This window comes from Seriola dumerili, unplaced genomic scaffold (genome assembly GCF_002260705.1).
Source record: "Seriola dumerili isolate Sdu_G_001 unplaced genomic scaffold, Sdu_1.0 BDQW01000052.1, whole genome shotgun sequence".
Classification (NCBI taxonomy): Eukaryota; Metazoa; Chordata; class Actinopteri; order Carangiformes; family Carangidae; genus Seriola; species Seriola dumerili.
This window is the reverse complement of record NW_019174307.1, coordinates 17381031-17397764: the sequence shown is the minus strand read 5'-3', so window position 1 is coordinate 17397764 and position 16734 is coordinate 17381031. Positions and strand designations below refer to the sequence as shown.

General features: G+C 38.8%; 2 protein-coding genes across 4 annotated transcripts in view; one reads left to right on the top strand and one right to left on the bottom strand.

Moving 5' to 3' along the window:
• The window catches only part of itgbl1 (integrin subunit beta like 1), a 41413-nt gene extending 40176 nt beyond the window's left edge, over positions 1 to 1237 (bottom strand). The window contains exon 1 of the mRNA XM_022740462.1: positions 958 to 1237. Coding sequence (XP_022596183.1) covers positions 958 to 1049 — 92 coding nt within the window. The 5' untranslated portion in view covers positions 1050 to 1237. The remainder of the gene's footprint in view (positions 1 to 957) is intronic.
• A 2340-nt stretch (positions 1238 to 3577) lies between these two features.
• nalcn (sodium leak channel, non-selective) overlaps positions 3578 to 16734 on the top strand; it is a 69412-nt gene continuing 56255 nt past the window's right edge. The window contains exons 1-11 of one of the 3 annotated variants that reach the window (XM_022740692.1): positions 3579 to 3640; positions 7278 to 7389; positions 7585 to 7646; positions 8404 to 8544; positions 9293 to 9475; positions 11307 to 11390; positions 11515 to 11654; positions 11769 to 11897; positions 14571 to 14722; positions 16166 to 16308; positions 16587 to 16691. In XM_022740692.1, coding sequence (XP_022596413.1) covers positions 7605 to 7646; positions 8404 to 8544; positions 9293 to 9475; positions 11307 to 11390; positions 11515 to 11654; positions 11769 to 11897; positions 14571 to 14722; positions 16166 to 16308; positions 16587 to 16691 — 1119 coding nt within the window. In that variant the 5' untranslated portion in view covers positions 3579 to 3640; positions 7278 to 7389; positions 7585 to 7604. Of the gene's footprint in view, positions 3641 to 3727; positions 3808 to 7277; positions 7390 to 7584; positions 7647 to 8403; positions 8545 to 9292; positions 9476 to 11306; positions 11391 to 11514; positions 11655 to 11768; positions 11898 to 14570; positions 14723 to 16165; positions 16309 to 16586; positions 16692 to 16734 lie in introns of those variants that run through there. The other 2 variants (XM_022740693.1, XM_022740691.1) reach the window with 2 other exon arrangements.

The window sequence follows — 16734 nt, the reverse complement described above, 5'->3', positions numbered from 1 at the left end:
AGTCAGTGGGAAACACTGTAGTGAACCCGAGTGCTCGGGAACTGTTGCTTTTTCTGTGTTGAGGCATGTGTGTGTGTTTGCTACTCTTCGTCCAATAAATACCATGCACTGCACAGTAGGACATACACAGTACTGTCGAATCATTATACAGGCACAACTGGTGCACCTGCTTGGAGCAAACACCCCCTCTGCAGCTGAGTTAAGTTTAAATCCACATGGCAACATTTACAGTTCTGCTGACGGGGGCTCCACTGTAAAAGGCCAAGATAAACAGAAATGAATCTCTCGCATTCATATTTTAACCAGTTCTGGGGACTGACTTCATGTTGTAATTTCCATTTTCACACTTGATTCCAATTAAGTGCAATACTTTTTGAAAAAAATCAAAGGTTTTAAAACATTAGGGTTAAATATATAAGCAAAAAGCAAGTATGCTATAGTAAAAATATTTATTATTTCTAATATGTTTTTGCATGAATTAGGTTTTTTTGGATGTTTTAATTTTGTTTCTGGCTCAGTAAAAGCTCTTGACATACATAACCCTTTCTCCAGCCAAAATGCCACTGTAGATTCTTTTGCACCAAACCCATTACCATGGGAGCTGTCATAACATCGTTATACTTCATGTCAGCTAAGTGTCCAAATGAAAATAAATGAATGTCCCTAAGTTTTAAAGAGTGCTTTGGAATGTCAAATGTCAAAAATGAAGAAGAAGCAGACTTTTACCCTGTGACTTGGCATGCGGCGTTATGAAATTTGGCAAGTAAAACAGCCTAAAGAAACTGCACAAAAAAAGATGCAAGTGCAAACTACATGTATAGGCACTCCTAAACTTTTCCACATTGTGCTCTCCAAATGTTGTCTTTGTCAGCAAAACTCTGCACCTCCCTCTTCCTTCTTGCTCTCCAGACTACCCCAAAATAAACAAGAAACAACAAGGGCTGTGTGGAAACTCACCTCACCGATTGTAACAAAGTGTCCTCCACGGCAGAGAGCAGAATCAGAAACAACGGCACTAACATGGACTGTACCAAAACCTCAGTGTGCATGTTTAAATCCCACAGAAACCTGAAGTAAAGTAGCTTGAAGGAATTTCCCAGTCTTGCTCTCCTTAAACAGACAGGACAGGAAGAGAGAGTGAGAGGGAGAAGAAAAAGAGAGAAGGAGAGAAAGAGCAGCAGGCTGGCCTGAACTGGCTCAATCCCTTCAGAGGCCAACAGTCCTCTCCATACAAGTGCCTTTGATTAGTCTTGACTCTCAGACACAGTCCTGGGCAGGAGCTGGAGTGGGGAAAACTGCCAAAATGAAAAGTTAAGTCACTAGTTTGAGATGTAATTAGAAGCAGACTGTTTTTTTTTTCTTTCACTTTTTCCCCCTCCGTTTTCCAGATGATTTCTCTGTGGTGCTGTAGTTTTGTTTCTATATTTCCTTTTGATGCTGTTAATAAAAAATGAGAGCCAAAATCAATCCTTTCTGCTAATAGGCCTTTTCCTCAGAAGACAGCTTGACATAATTGTCATAATAGGAAAAGCACAGGTGTGAATATGATGGCTAAATCCCATTTAGTTGCTCTGAATTCAGGATCCTATGCTATTGCACATCATGGCTCTCCGTCACTTTGTCATTGTCAGAGCTTACTGGGACACTTGAATGGAAAAGAGCAACTGTTAGTGTTATTAGGAACAGATGTGTTTTCCCTGTGATGACAAGTCAAAGTGTGGTCTGTGAAAAGGGCCTATATGTCACATCAACATACAAAGGAGGATCAAGCATGCTCAAAACAATATTGCAAGAATTATGATTCATACTCTGATCTGATACTTGAATGCATAAATGTAATCCTTGTGAATCCCAAGAGACTTCCTGCCATTCAATGACAACCAATGCATTACAACCCAATATGGCTCAATGTTTGGACCAAGTTGGTTTTTCATATAACTGTGGAGTCATTGGATTAACATGCAAAATACCTTTGATTTGCTGCCCATAAACAATGAGCTAAGCATTGTTTGAGGCAGAGCACTGAAGCTGTGATTGTTCAGAGCCTTTTCACAGTAGACATTTTGACATTGTGGCACAAAAGCACAGGTGTGATTAACATTAACAATGGCTGTATCCTGTCAAGTTTTGCCAGTTCAGAGGACCTGGTGTTCTGCATGATGGCTCACTGGGCTTTGTTAGTGGTATTAGATCCACCTCCTCTGAAATGTCAAAATGTCTGCTGAGAGAAAGGCGTATTAATTGACTGACACTGCCTGATTCATCTATGCTTTTTATTACTGTGCTGGTACCTGAATGTCCTCCACCACCCCAGACTCCTCCCTATGTGCTGAGAACATTCATGTATTTTAAATAAATTACACCAGTAAGGTGGTATCAGGAAATCTCAAACTTCATTCACCTGTTCACATAGTAAACACTGAAAAAGTTGGGTATCAGATTTCTTACACTTTTCACTTTAAGATTAGGTATTAGCTATCACTTGCCTACTGGGGTGATTTTTGCACACTATACCATCACCTACTGGTATGGGACATTATCAACAATTTTACTGAAATGAAAAAAATGATAGGTACTTTATTCAATAAAAGAATTGATGGACTGGACAATAAGACCATTTGTAATACACTCTACAGTGTTGAATCATTGTAATTGACCGGGGCACATAATATCAGTCAACTAGCAATGTTTTTTTTCAAACTATTGGTCATTAAACAGTGTTTTTTTTAATATCAGTTTCATAAAACGTATATACTAATATATACAAATTGACTCTTCCAACGTTAAAATATAAATATAATTTTTTAATATATGCTTGTATATGATTTTGCCATTTCTTGACAGCCAGAACTGAGGTTTGAATCATTTCCACCCAGAATTGATTTCATGTTTTTAAGCCATTCAGCATAAAAAAGGTTAATTGTCAGGATGTGACATATAAATATATGCAGACAACTATCTGCACATTTTGTACTCTGGCAGCACTTAAATTGCCTGTTACAGGCCCAGGCCAAAGCCTATGTCAACTACACAAAGCAGCAGGCTGAGGTGGAAGTTGCACCTTTTATCTCAAGGGACTCTTCACTGCCCTGAGTTGAATTGACAGCGCTGTATTCAGATCAATAATTTATGGAGACTTCAGCCATATGCATTCATAAAAAGATTGTTTCACTTGTCTTTGTTTTCAGGAAACTAAAACAATAGCATCAACAATTAAAGAAATGAATAAAAACATTTACAGATTAACATTCTGTAGTGATTAATGATAGGCTACAGAAGTAGAGCAATTTTAGAAAAAAAAAAAAGGTTAAATGTTTGTTTTTTTTCCTGTGAATTCTTTGTTAGATTTCGGTTATAACAGAGGTGGTAATCTGCCAAAATTTTATCATCACAATACTAAACCAACTGAGAACGATCAAGGCAAATAAGTGTATTTAGGAGACTGTTGTGATGCAGCAACTTGGGGACCTTGATCTGTTACCATGGAGACGGCTGCGCGCCTCCGCTGCAAGCACTGGTGCTGTGGATGTGATTTCAACCTGCGCGCTCCCGCACTCTCCCACACGAGCCTAACACACCCGGAAAACAGCTGATGTCATGGACAGGACGCGACACGGCGGATAAGGGAAATCCTCCTTTCGTAAGTGATTCACTATGTTTTCTTATTTTCAGCCTAAACACTCGCCGTGTATGTAACTGGACATGCAGGTGTTGTGCTTTGAGGATGCGAGCGTCACCGACGCTTGGTGCTGCTGGGCAGCTAGCATGTTGGTTCTCCAGGAAGTGGAGAGATTCTCATCCTCCGGGGTAGGCCTTGATAAAAATATTGTCGTGTATTTGCTACAGAATCACGTGGCCAGGTTGTCACGTAACATTTTAGCTTCTTTAAGGACCTATGCTTGCCCACATTTTTTGTTTACTTCCTGTGTTTAGCTTGTTTTGGCCCAATGTAGCACCTTAGCTCTCATCCGTTTCCATAGTAACCTTGGCTCAGTCGGTGTCATTCATTCAGGTTTACGGATAAAGGCCTACATTCCTTGATTGACATCCAGTTGTGTTCATCTTGTCATATGTTGTTAACGAGGCTGATCAGTTTCCCAACATGGTTTTAGGATTTCACTTTTGTCCATTGAAGCCTGTGAGGCCACAGTGGGTCAGCCATAGTGGGGCCTTTAAATACCCTAACTGCTCCAGATATTGGTTCTCACAAAATTACCAATATTGATTTGATTGATTTTTGTTAAGGTAATGTCAATATCACCTTGTGGAGTGTTTTCAATCTGAAAATCTTTCTGAAATGCGCGTACAACACTGCAGCTGACAATGTTTTGAATGTTGTTAGACATTCATTAATAAAAATGTGAATTAAAGACGTAGGTTGTTAATGACAGTAAGTAAATGAAATATATTGTGGCTCTGACAACCTTCTTATACAGTAAAAAGTCAGGGGTGGATGATATTGACATGATCAAAAATCACAATGTTTATCCTAATACTTAAATATCTATTTACTGTACATCTATATAATGTCTGGATAAGTTAGACCCAGAAATGTCTGCTTTTTTTTAGAGCTGCTCCATTCAATATTTTTATATTAACAATTGGTTGAATGACTGTGTAATGTGAAAGGTCATAGTAAAAATTTCACAGAGAATTATCAATTCATTTCAATTCAATTTTATTTGTATAGCGCCAAATCATAATATACCTTATCTTAAAGCTCTTTAGAGGATAAGGTCAAGACCTCACTTTGTTATAGAGAGAAACCAAACAGTTCCCACAAAGAGCAAGCACTTGGCGACAGGGGGGAGGAAACACTCCCTTTTTACAGGAAGAAGCCTTCAACAAAAATGGGTGGGCTGCCGTCTGCCTCAACTGGTTCGTTTTGAGATCACCTGACTTCACTAAACCTGTAGCATTTATTTTGGTTTTACAACCCACGACTACACACTACTGTGTTGGTTCATTCTCACTGCTTTCATCATGGTCATTTTCAGATGCAGCAGGTAGCTACTCTCAGTGGAAAAGCTCTGATAAACCACTGTGTGCTACCTGCCCAGCACCAAATGGCAGAGACGGCAAATTTGTTCTATAAAGCATTGACATGTATATTATCACCCTATATAGTTACACATCAAGCATTCATTTGGAGTCATGCCTATAGCAACCATGAGTATTCACTCTCATTTAAGCTCTGTCTTGGCCTCCACCATGCCCTGAAGGAAATATCCAGCTATCTGGTCCCTTATCTGCTAAATGCTGCTAAACCGTCTGCCTGCTGCTGCTGGATTTGTGTACCGTAAAACCAAAACAACACACTAACTATACACTAAAATGCTCTGTAGAACTGCTGGAGTAGGATGACAACTTGGTGTGCTCTTGTGGTGTGTGTTCAAATGGTACCTTTCACATTACACATTCATTGTTCATGTAAAAAAATATAGATTAATGGAGCTTTATATGAAATCAGTAGAAATGAAAAGAGTGGTTAATGTTAATGTGGTCACTGTGTACCTATGTTGAGTGTATATTTACTTTGAAATGTCTTTTCATAAACTTTGGTAAAGTCCACCTATTTTAGGCCAGTTATGAATACCTAAGTCTCACTCTAGGCTATGGTGGAGAATTAAATAACTGTACAAATGTGCTGCCCACATGTACCAAACTTTCTCTCATCTGTTGTAATTAAGATGATACTGTCACAGTACTCTTTAAGAAGAAAACTTCAGCTAAGAAAGTTAGCATCCTCCAACAAATACTCACAGTTACAATTAATCTGCCCAGTGATCGCATCCTGCCCGTGAGGAACATGTCCTTTCTCCAAATGGGAAAGTAATTGCAGTCTTTGCCACCTATACTCCCACATAATAGCACTTAGACCCTGTAATTTTGTTTTCACTCTTCCTCATGTCTCCATCTGCATATGTTAAGTGTAGCAATTACACTGGGAAATTGCTTCTAACTACATGGGGTTTATAGGATGGACAGTTTCTTTTCTTGGCAAAACCATAAAAAGAAACAAGGGTGATACAGTTACTTTGTTCTATCTGCATTCTCATCCTAAGTAAGAGGTTTTAGTCTCTTTTTACTTTTTAAAGTAAGTTTAAGTTGTACAAACATTTTTATCATTAAGGTTTTGGCTAGAGGTCACTTTAAATTTGTTAAATTTCAGTCAGTTCAGAACAGTCAAGGTTAATATTTAATTTAATTTATTCAATTCAGGTATTCTTTTTAACATATTGATTGTGACAACAGCTACCTGTTCATTTTCTCTTTGTTCACTAGTTTTATATAAAAATTTTTTTTAAAAGAAACAACAAAAAAAAAAGAAAAATGTAAGGACAAGGACTTTCACTTTGTGATATTACACATTTCATTGACGGCAGCACATAAAATTAAATCTGAAACCTTTCTTTTTCCAGATTGTTTGTGTTTGTGTCGATGACACTGAAATGAGCTTAGACTTCTATAAATTGAATTGGTTATTTAAAGTTTTGTAGTTTCATTCTTCCAGTGATACACCCTCACTATCTCGTAATATTGAACTATATTTCAATGCTATTTTTCTTGAAGGTTACGTTTTCCTAAATTACAAAACACACAGTTTCTTACATACAGTACCTATGTAGCCATGCAGATAGTTTTAGATGTATCTTCTCCTTGCACTTATTAAATAGATGTAGTACTTAGTACTTACGCCAAGGTCTCCGACTGCACTGAAGCGTTAGTGATGTCCCTCAGAAGTCGCTTTGGATAAAAGCATCTGCCAAATGAGTAAATGTAAATGATGAGGTATCTGTTTCTCACATCTTTGCCTCTATCACAGTTAAGTGAAGGTGAATGGAAATTAGCTTGTGATGCTCACAGCTTTGAAAAATGACACTTAATTGTTTCTTTTAACAGACACATCTCTTTGATGCTAATGGTAAAATATAACATTTACAACTAGTCTCTGGCAGTGTGATATATTGATTATCAAGGGTAAAAGCGATTTAGTCTTTCGAATTTAATGTTTTTGAAATGTCACCGCATTTGGGTGGCATCAGGGACCTCACATTTACCTTTCTTAAAACCTGGACAAAATATAAGTTGAACTATCTGCATGGCTATATACCACTGGAGGTAAGAGAGAAAATATGTTTTTAATGTAAGTTGGGTGGACCAAGTGAATTGCATAGATATGTTCTGCAGCTGCACCTTGCAGCACTTGTGAATATGTTCTCTCACCCCTCTTTACTGCTCTTATGACTGCTACCATTCACTGACTGCTGCCGCAGGACCTCCAGGCCTTTAGGACATTCTCCTTTTTGCATCTCTAGTCTCTCTCTCTGGTTGGTCTCTCCACCCCTCTGTGACCTGGGGATGAACGCACCAATGAGGAGCCTCACAGTGAGTCCCCTGGCCCTGCTCCACCCCATCTTCTTCTTCCACAACACCTCAGTCACTCACAGAGTGTGTCGCATATATGCCTTGATGTCAGACGTGGTGGGCATTCCTGTCTCTATGAGCGTACTGTAGATGTGGGTAGTGTACTGTACACCATATAAGCCATAATGTTGACTAACTGTTGTGTGTTATTTACAGGGTATGCCTGATCGCATGTTATGTGCAGTGCTGGAGCAATTTCAGCTTTACTTTTCCCTTTGGTATGTGCGCTTTGTCTCCATTCAGAGTGTCATTTCTTCTTGTGTTCTTAAGTTGAAACGGCCTGTACAGTTTTCTTTTTCTGCATACACACATGCACACAAACACACACACACAAACAGGGACATTTGCAGGTTAACACCAACTCAAACTGTACAGTAGGTTACACAGCTTAATCTACTGGCGCCTTGGTGTTCAATACGATGAAGATCATGTTTGATCTTTTCGAATGGTAAGTCACTGGAGCTGTTCCAATGTGAATACACTTGTCCTGTGTTCCATGTGTGCTACGTTGTGTATCACGGTGGCCATTCAATAATGCAACACCTGTTTAATTTTAAAGGACACACCTCTGTTCTGGCAATTCAAGTCAGGGTAGTTTACTTTGTTGAATACACTTAACGGTTTACTAAAGCTTAATGCTACATGTAATTACATCCAGAAGCCACTATTGATACACAGCTTATTTAATACAATATTTACATATTGTTTAACCTAATCTTTGTACAGTTATTCATTTTTCAAGAAGTGCACTGATACTTTTAAAGTCACTTACTGTTAATGCGGCCATGTATGGCAAGTTAACTGCTTTGCCTCTGAGCTGCAAAAGTATATATTAAATTTATTTATTTTATGATAATCCACATGATTGGACAGAAAGTGGTACTGCCACTGCCCAGACTTGGATGCAGCCAGAGTGTTCCCCTGTACCTCATTTAGCTTTGGTCACTGTGTTGTCCACCTCCCTCTCTCTGTTAGATCCACTCTCTGTATAGCACGGCCAGCCCCAGCATGCTGAAGAGGAAACAGAGCTCACGGGTCGAGGCCCAGCCCATGACTGACTTTGGGCCGGATGAGACCCTTGCAGACAGTGCTGACATCTTCTGGATCAACAAACCAGTGAGTGTACTTCCTGAAAATGTGCATCTGAGTTAGCTTACTACACTAAAATCCTGTGCTGTCATCTCTGTTCCATTCATGCCAGATATTTTAAATATTTAAGGGACATTTCCTTATGGATTTCCCTTGAAATTCTGTTTTAAAGATAGGGCAAGATTATCCAAAAAGTTGGACAGAAAAGAATATAACCAAATATTAAAGGTCCCATATTGTATAAAATTAGATTTCCATGTCTTTTTTATTGTAAAGCTGGTTTAGGTGCTATATTAATAATGTGAAAGTATCAAAGGGCTCAGTCCACAGAGAAATGCACGCAGCTTGTATTCAGAAGCTGAGCATTAAAACAAGCCATCAACACTTCTGTAACTTTGCGATGTCACAACAAAGCAGTCACCACTCTCATCCATTTCCCAAGCCCAGCCCGCCCGGAACCACTATACAACCTTACAAGATTTGGTTTCTCTGAGTGTTTACCTGAAATGTGCTATATTTTTATTTGATCATTCAGAAAACAGTCAACCAATCAGAAGAGAGGCTCAGAGCCTCTTTTCTGATTGCTCTAGAGAGCTCCAGAGAGAAGGCTGACAGAGGAGATGTAAAACTACATTGGTGTTAGTTTTTGTGCTTAAAACCACAATCATATCTTCTTATGGATCAACACTTCAAATAAAACACAGAAGAAGTGTAAACTATGGGACCTTTTAAAGCACAATTTGTTGTTCTTTCTTCTTTTGCCATCCTCCTACAGTGGGTGCACACTCTGCTGCGGGCCTGTGCCATCATCAGTGTCATCTCTGTGTGCATGAACACCCCCAAGACATTTGAGCATTACCCTCCTCTGCAGTATGTGACGTTTACGCTGGACACACTGCTCATGTTCCTCTACACCGCCGAGATGATTGCCAAGATGCACATCAGAGGAATCATCAAGGTACTTCCTGACAGAATTCTGAAGAATTTTTTAACAGATTGTCACATGAAGCAGGTTACAAAAATCAAGATACAAAAAAAAAAAAAATACTGATTCACATTGTTTGCAAACTTTCCATGACAGAGTACTGAAATATTTAACAATAAAATACTGAAGGAAACTTGCAACAGAAACTCAAACAAAGGAATGAAAATGCTGTTTCATTGTGGCTCAGGAGCTGCTGTTACAGAAGACATGCTTCAAAGACATTTCATGAATTTCAGCAAGTAAATGGTTTCAGCTGTTTTGCTTTGTTTTTGTCTGATGGGAAAATTACATATTTTATTTTGTGCATGTTGTTTTGTGTTTCTTAGCAGGGTTTTTCCAAGTTGGGAGTGAATTTGGATGAAACTTTACACAAGGACTGTTAAGCCTAACTTTTCAATGCCAAAATGGGATGAGGCATTGGCATGGCTTTCACAATAAACTAATTCATATAACAACATTAAAGCTTATGGGCATATTGACAGAAGACAGTGGAGGGAAACCCTCCATTACTGATATAAGCAAACTACAAGGATAGACTGCTCAGCAAGTGGTTGAAGGGAAGTCCTAACGACCACTGAAATAGTAGAGGCCATATTAACCACTTGTAACCACCTTACTGGTTGTATTCAGCTGTAAATTCAGATGAATCAACACAATTCAAACGTGAGGTGGACAGATAATGTTCTGTAGAAGCATCCAGGAACAGACAGCTGGCAGATGAAAGGCCCATAATTACTGCCATAAAAAGTGTGGACAGCTTAATTGGCAAATCAAGGATAACAAGCAGGGAGGCACAAGGGGACACAAATTTAGAATCACCAGTCACAAGGAAAAAACAAAACAAAACTGGAACATTTGATCGTCCTTCTCTCAATGTATTGTTTATCTAGTATATCTAGTTCTACAACGCAGATAAAAACCCCTCTTTGTCTGTGAAATGGAGACGTATTTGCCTGTAGCTTTTCTGTGAATGTCAGGTAAAATTCAGCTTCTCTACATGACGCACACAAATGTGACATTTGAATTTCTAGGTTTCTAAGTTTGTATTTTAAAGTATGCCAGAGTGGATGTATTCATCATGTCTATAACTGTTAGATTGACACTCGGAAGTTGTATTTTGTAGCTAGTTGTTTAAAGTGCCTGCGCAAAACAAATGCTTCACACGGCGTGGTAAAGTAATTGCATGCCTTTGTTCTTGTCAGTGTGTAATCAAACATGGTCCTTATCTGGAGAGTGTTTCAGAACACACCCTCCTATTTGCAGCTTTGCTTCCTGTGGAAGACTGACCTCCTAAGAGCTCTCTCTCTAAGTGGTAATTAAGTATGCCCGTTTTTGCTGCCCTTGTGACATTTCAGTTTGTTCACACTTCAGGGGCTTATTAATTTTTTGTCTTATCATATTGAAAACATGGCTGTTCGAGTATTGCGGTCAGTCTGTCAAATGGGCACAGCAATTTTGAATTCTGTTTGCTGTTTTTCTTGAATATTGGTGGGTGATTAATATTTTTTCACACAAAGGCTTTTTATCATAGTAAAAGCTTTCTCTGTCAGACTCTCAGAAGGTGATGGTTAGCACTTAATATGGGCAATTTTCTGCACTGTAAAGACGAGTATTATGAAAAACTTAAAACATCACAGGGTGTTTTGTAGTTGTTGGAATTCATCAGCTTTCTTGAACAATATGGCCTTGGATTATGATGATGCTCATATTCAGTTCATTGAGTCATTTGTATTTCCTACTGTTCCAAGTCTTCTCTCTTTTTTTGACCAGTTTTTCTCTCACTGTTTTCTGTTGCTCCCCACAGGGGGATAATTCCTATGTGAAAGATCGCTGGTGTATGTTTGATGGATTCATGGTGTTTTTCATCTGGGTGTCGCTGGTACTGCAGGTATACTGCAACATTTACCATTACTATTACATTGTTTCTATTTATTGCTATTTTCTTTATTGATATAAAACAATGCATTATATTTAGTTTTTCCTTCTTGTCAATCAATTCCTCTTTGTTTTAGGTGTTTGAAATAGCAGAGCTTGTGGATCAGATGTCTCCATGGGGAATGTTGAGAATCCCCCGAGCACTCATCATGATCCGGGCCTTCAGGATCTACTTCCGCTTCGAGCTGCCTCGCTCCCGCATCACCAACATTCTGAAGTACAACACTGTCATCAACATTTCTCTTTCTCTTCTCCTTACTTTTTATAGATAGTTGTACAATGATAAATCTGACACTGACATAAGTCTTTTTGTCACTTTTCTGCTTTGCAGGCGATCTGGGGAACAGATCTGGAGTGTATCTATCTTCCTGCTGTTTTTTCTGCTGCTCTATGGAATTCTGGGTGTTCAAATGTTTGGAACATTCAACCATCACTGTGTTACTAACGATACAGAGAAAGAGTAAAAAGTCTTTTTTCAGTATTTAAGTATAATATTGGATGCAATGCAATTTTTTTCCCCCAAACTGTCATCCTTATTTTTCCCACTTATAAAAGGAGGTGATGCTTTGTACATTTACTTAAGCAATAATTGTTAGCATGAAGTTGTTTTAAGAAAATAGAAGACACTTAAATTGTATAAGTAGACTCTTCACTGAGTGGGAAAACAGCAAAGCCGAGCTCCAAGCAATACAGGCTTACTGCAAACAGACACAGACTCACTCACCACTGCTGATTAATTTTTTTTTCCTGCAGGTCACAAGTTACTTGTGGCTTCAGGAAATTGGTTAGCAGAGGTGCAAAAGCTTGTGTTACAGTCTGCTGGTGTGAAGCGCTGCAGAGGGGTTACATTTCAAAATGTGAAATTTTAAAAAAGATGACGGTGTGATCCCTTGGAATTGTGCTGGGCTGACTGACCCTGACTTTTGGGCTCTTCCATCTCCATTTCTTTGCACTTTTTGAGACTTGAAGGTGAACATCTTATATCAAACTAACGTTGCATCATACTGTGCTGTTTGTAGATCAGATGTTAAGGAGAGGTGCCCTCCCTTCCCCTGCACAGTGGCATGGTTGTGCATTTAGCAAACCAATGATGGGTCAGCCTGATCAGTCAGTAACTGTCACCTGCTGAGTGGTGTCTGACTGATCCTGACAGAATCTAATTTTTTGTGATCAGTTTGGTGTGACCGCCTAAGCAGCAGCCTCATGCATTAAATTGGCCTTTTTTCTGTGGAGCAGCATTTCTTCAAAACCTTCTTTCCATGTCCAGTGATCAGGAGCTGTTTTGGTCTGGTGATAATTTTTATTACATTAATTTAGCAGGTTCGTAGGCAGGAGCTCATAGCTACAATACATTGTTTAGCATTGGTGGTCAGCTTGTTTTTGCAGGAGGACACAGGAAAACAGGAAACTTGTGGGCGGGCAGGGACGCAGCATTGGGGAAGATGTGGGGCTGCAGACGTGTTACAGTGTGTGCACATGTTGCTGGATAAAGTAGATTATGTATTTAAACACATTTGTGAGGGTTTTTGAATGTAATGATTCAGTTGAGGATGATGATAATATGATGCAGAGAATAGGAATCCTTGTGGAGACAAAAGATGGGGGAAGCAACGATCGTGATTAAAGCCCCAGGCTGCAGGGAGAGCTTACACTAATTATAATAATTAAAATTTCCTGCATTGTCCAGCCGTCGTATTAAGCTCATTCCTGCTCAACAGCTACCCCATCCATCTCTCCTTACTGATGTGTGCCTAAGCACCCGAGGGACACTGCATATATTGACCATTAGTAGCAGGAAAGATTGTGGAGGACATTCTCTCATTCATAGCTCTGTAACAACAATACAAAAGTGGCGAGACAGCGACAAATCTAATTTGTTTGCTGTTGTGCTCCTTTTTTTAAATCCCTTTTGTATATATACAGTATATTTGTGTGTCTATATATATATATATATATATATGTATGCTTCTGCTGGGGTATTTTAGAAATGTGTCACTCAGGGACTGATGTGTCTAATCTCTATCTGCCATATGCCCTTGGCACAAAGTCAAAGCTCCCTAGCTTTTCAAACACAAGGGATTTGATGGAAAATTGGGGAAAAAATAGCAGGGGGAGACGTTTTCTGATATGGATATTAGATGAAAATGGTTTTGGATTTGTGAACAAAGTAGGGCCTTCTCTTCTGGACGCCAGGATTTCTGCAATTGACCTCCTCACTGTTGAACTCCTATGGAGCTGGATAACATGCATAGATTTGTACAGTAAAAATTTGATCTACTGAACTGAATACGGATGAAACTTCTTCAAAGCTTTATTGTTATAGGTAAATGTTTGTTTGAGGGTTATTCTAAATGGAAAAGCCTTACATATTTTGAACCAGTTAATGTAAAGGGTTCGCATGTTCTGTTATGTGCTGAACTGTGCTCCTGTGGCCTGAGCGTCAATAAGAGGCAGTTGAGGTGGGCAGAGGCTGTTGACAGGACCTCACACTTACAGTTTAGCAATGTTTTCTAAATTAATTTTGATCTGATCAAATTACAGACTCAGAAAACCAATCATGAATATTTTCTTATCATAAATATGTTTTGATTTCATTTGACTCACCTGATTTATTAATATTGCATTATTACTGGACATTTGGTCTCTCATTTGAGAATTCATTTATCTCTTTGATTGATGAGTGATTACTTTGATAAGACATATTGATATTATTCAGCACAGTATAATTAGCTTTATTGGGATTCACCACTATGCCTCTGATTGCCCTTTGTGGTAGTGCAATAAATTATCCCTTCTGATCCTGTACCCCTTAATAAACAATTTGGATGAAAGTCTGGGCAGGCAATTTGAAGGCATTAATTTTCATTAGAGACCTCAAGCAGCTCCTGGAATAACACCTGTGGCAGGGAGGCAAAAGAGAAGAGAGGCGGGGCAACGTGTCTTTGTACTCTGAATGTGTTTGAATCTTTACCGCTCTAATTTTGAGACCTTTACATTTACTATTTCACTAGCTTTGTCTTCATTTAGCTGTTATTGTAATCTTATTCTTTATTATTCTTTATTTTTCAGACATTTATTCCAAGTACCATCGCAAATATGTAATTTAATTATGTTGTTTTTTTCTTTTGGTCAGTAATGTGACATGGAACAGCTTGGCCATCCCAGACACCCATTGTTCCCCTGATGGAGAAGGTTATCAGTGTCCTTACGGCTTCAAATGCGTGGACCTGGAAGAGCTGGGCCTAAGCCGACAGGAGCTTGGTTATAGTGGCTTCAATGAACTAGGTATAAACTATACATTCACACACAGCAATGCATTCAAACGCATACATGTAAAGTATGGAAATAGCAAACATGTATTGCATGTGCATTTATGATGTTTTTATATTTGCACATTTCATGCAGAGGCGACCAGAAAATAAAGATGCAGCTGTCTCTGGTAACTTGTTGAAATCCTTTACATATCTCTTGTTAAATGACAGAGTGGTTAGCTGCCACTTGGGGTTTTCTTTCCACCTGTAAATCTTCAGTATATGTCTGTTAAGAAATGTGGAAGAATGATCCTGAGTGAGAAAGTGGTATATATACCTTTGGTGTGAAGCTGTGCCATTCAGCAGCACTCACTTTTCTTATCGGCTGAGTGGTGCTTAAATCCAGTGTCAGTGCACAGTGCACTGCACCTAATCTTTAGATAGCCATGAAGGAGACTTAGAGCTTCACAAAAAACTCTAACTTCATTTAGACATTATATAATGGAATACGACTATGCTACTATACTGTATGGCTTAATGCTCTTTTCACTGCACTTTTTAAATGTACATGTAGCATCTAGTGTGAAAGCAGCACTGTAGAAAAATCTGGATTTTATTATTAAGGCTGATCTTATTTATAGGAATGATTCTCGCATTTTATTCACATCCATGTGGAAAGAACAGGCTGTTCCCAAAAATACAATAACCATGGTATGTCAGTAACTATTTCCTCCTCAGAAACCCAGAGGCTCCAAATCAGAACTGTTAAAGCTTAGGACAGTGATATACGTATATGTGCTTACTAGTTTAGCTAGGAGAGTCAGACTGTTGCTTACCTGTTTAAAACTGATGCAATCATGGAGTTTGTTTATGTAGAGAAAGACTCTCTAATCTGTTGTTTTTTTGTTTGTTTTTTTAATGGCCAAAGGACACAGTCCACTCTAATTCTTTTCAAACAATAAATTGATATGGAGTGTTGTTTCTTTCCCAATGAAATCATCTTTGGCAAGGTGTTAAAGCGCACACAGTTCATTTGCAGAGAGTACGTTAACCAGGAAACAGCCAAGAGTTTCATTTTTTCGTAGTTTGGCTAACTCACAGACTTTACATTTATAAGCTTCATCTGACCACATTTGTCGGCGACAGTGACAAAGACATGCATTAAAGAACTGTTCATCAGATTAATGAGTCTGCCAAACAGTTATAATTCTAAGTCATGTCTTTATGAAGAAGGGAACCATGAGGACACCGAGGCTCTGAATTTTTCATCCTGTAAGTTGTCAGAATGTACATTCATTATAGATAAAAAGAGAAACTCAAGGTGTTGTCTTTCTGAAAGGCTTAGTCTGAGGGGAGCCGAGATAATTGGTGTGAGGCTCACTGACACTGTCTTTATAAAAAAAAAAAAAACAATAACCAATCTCTGCTTTTCATCTGACTGTTCATCTCTCTGACTCTCGTGTCTCTCTTTGTTAAGGTACGAGTATCTTCACTGTATATGAGGCTGCATCACAGGAGGGTTGGGTGTTCCTCATGTACAGAGCCATTGACAGTTTCCCTCGCTGGCGCTCCTACTTCTACTTTATAACTCTCATTTTCTTCTTGGCATGGCTTGTCAAGGTTAGAGTCAATCTCTCTCTACTCCACTTTTCATAATACTTTGAGCTCCTATGGCACGGCAGCTGGGGAGAGTTGAACACCAAGAGCACTTAGTTAATTTACATAACCTAATCTTTCACCTACAGACATAACTATTTCCCCTTGTTAGCTGAACATTCTCTGGCTAATGATAGAATGAATATCCCGTAACAGTGAAAGAAAGTCACTTGGTCTTTTGTTTTTAATTGTCACAACACTTTTCCTCTCTCACTGTCTCTCTCTTTCTCTCTCTCTTACAGAATGTGTTCATTGCAGTCATCATTGAGACATTTGCTGAAATCAGAGTGCAATTTCAGCAGATGTGGGGGTCAAGGAGCAGCACCACCTCTACTGCTACAACACAGGTATAACTATCACACTCACAGACACACAAGCTGACAAATTAGT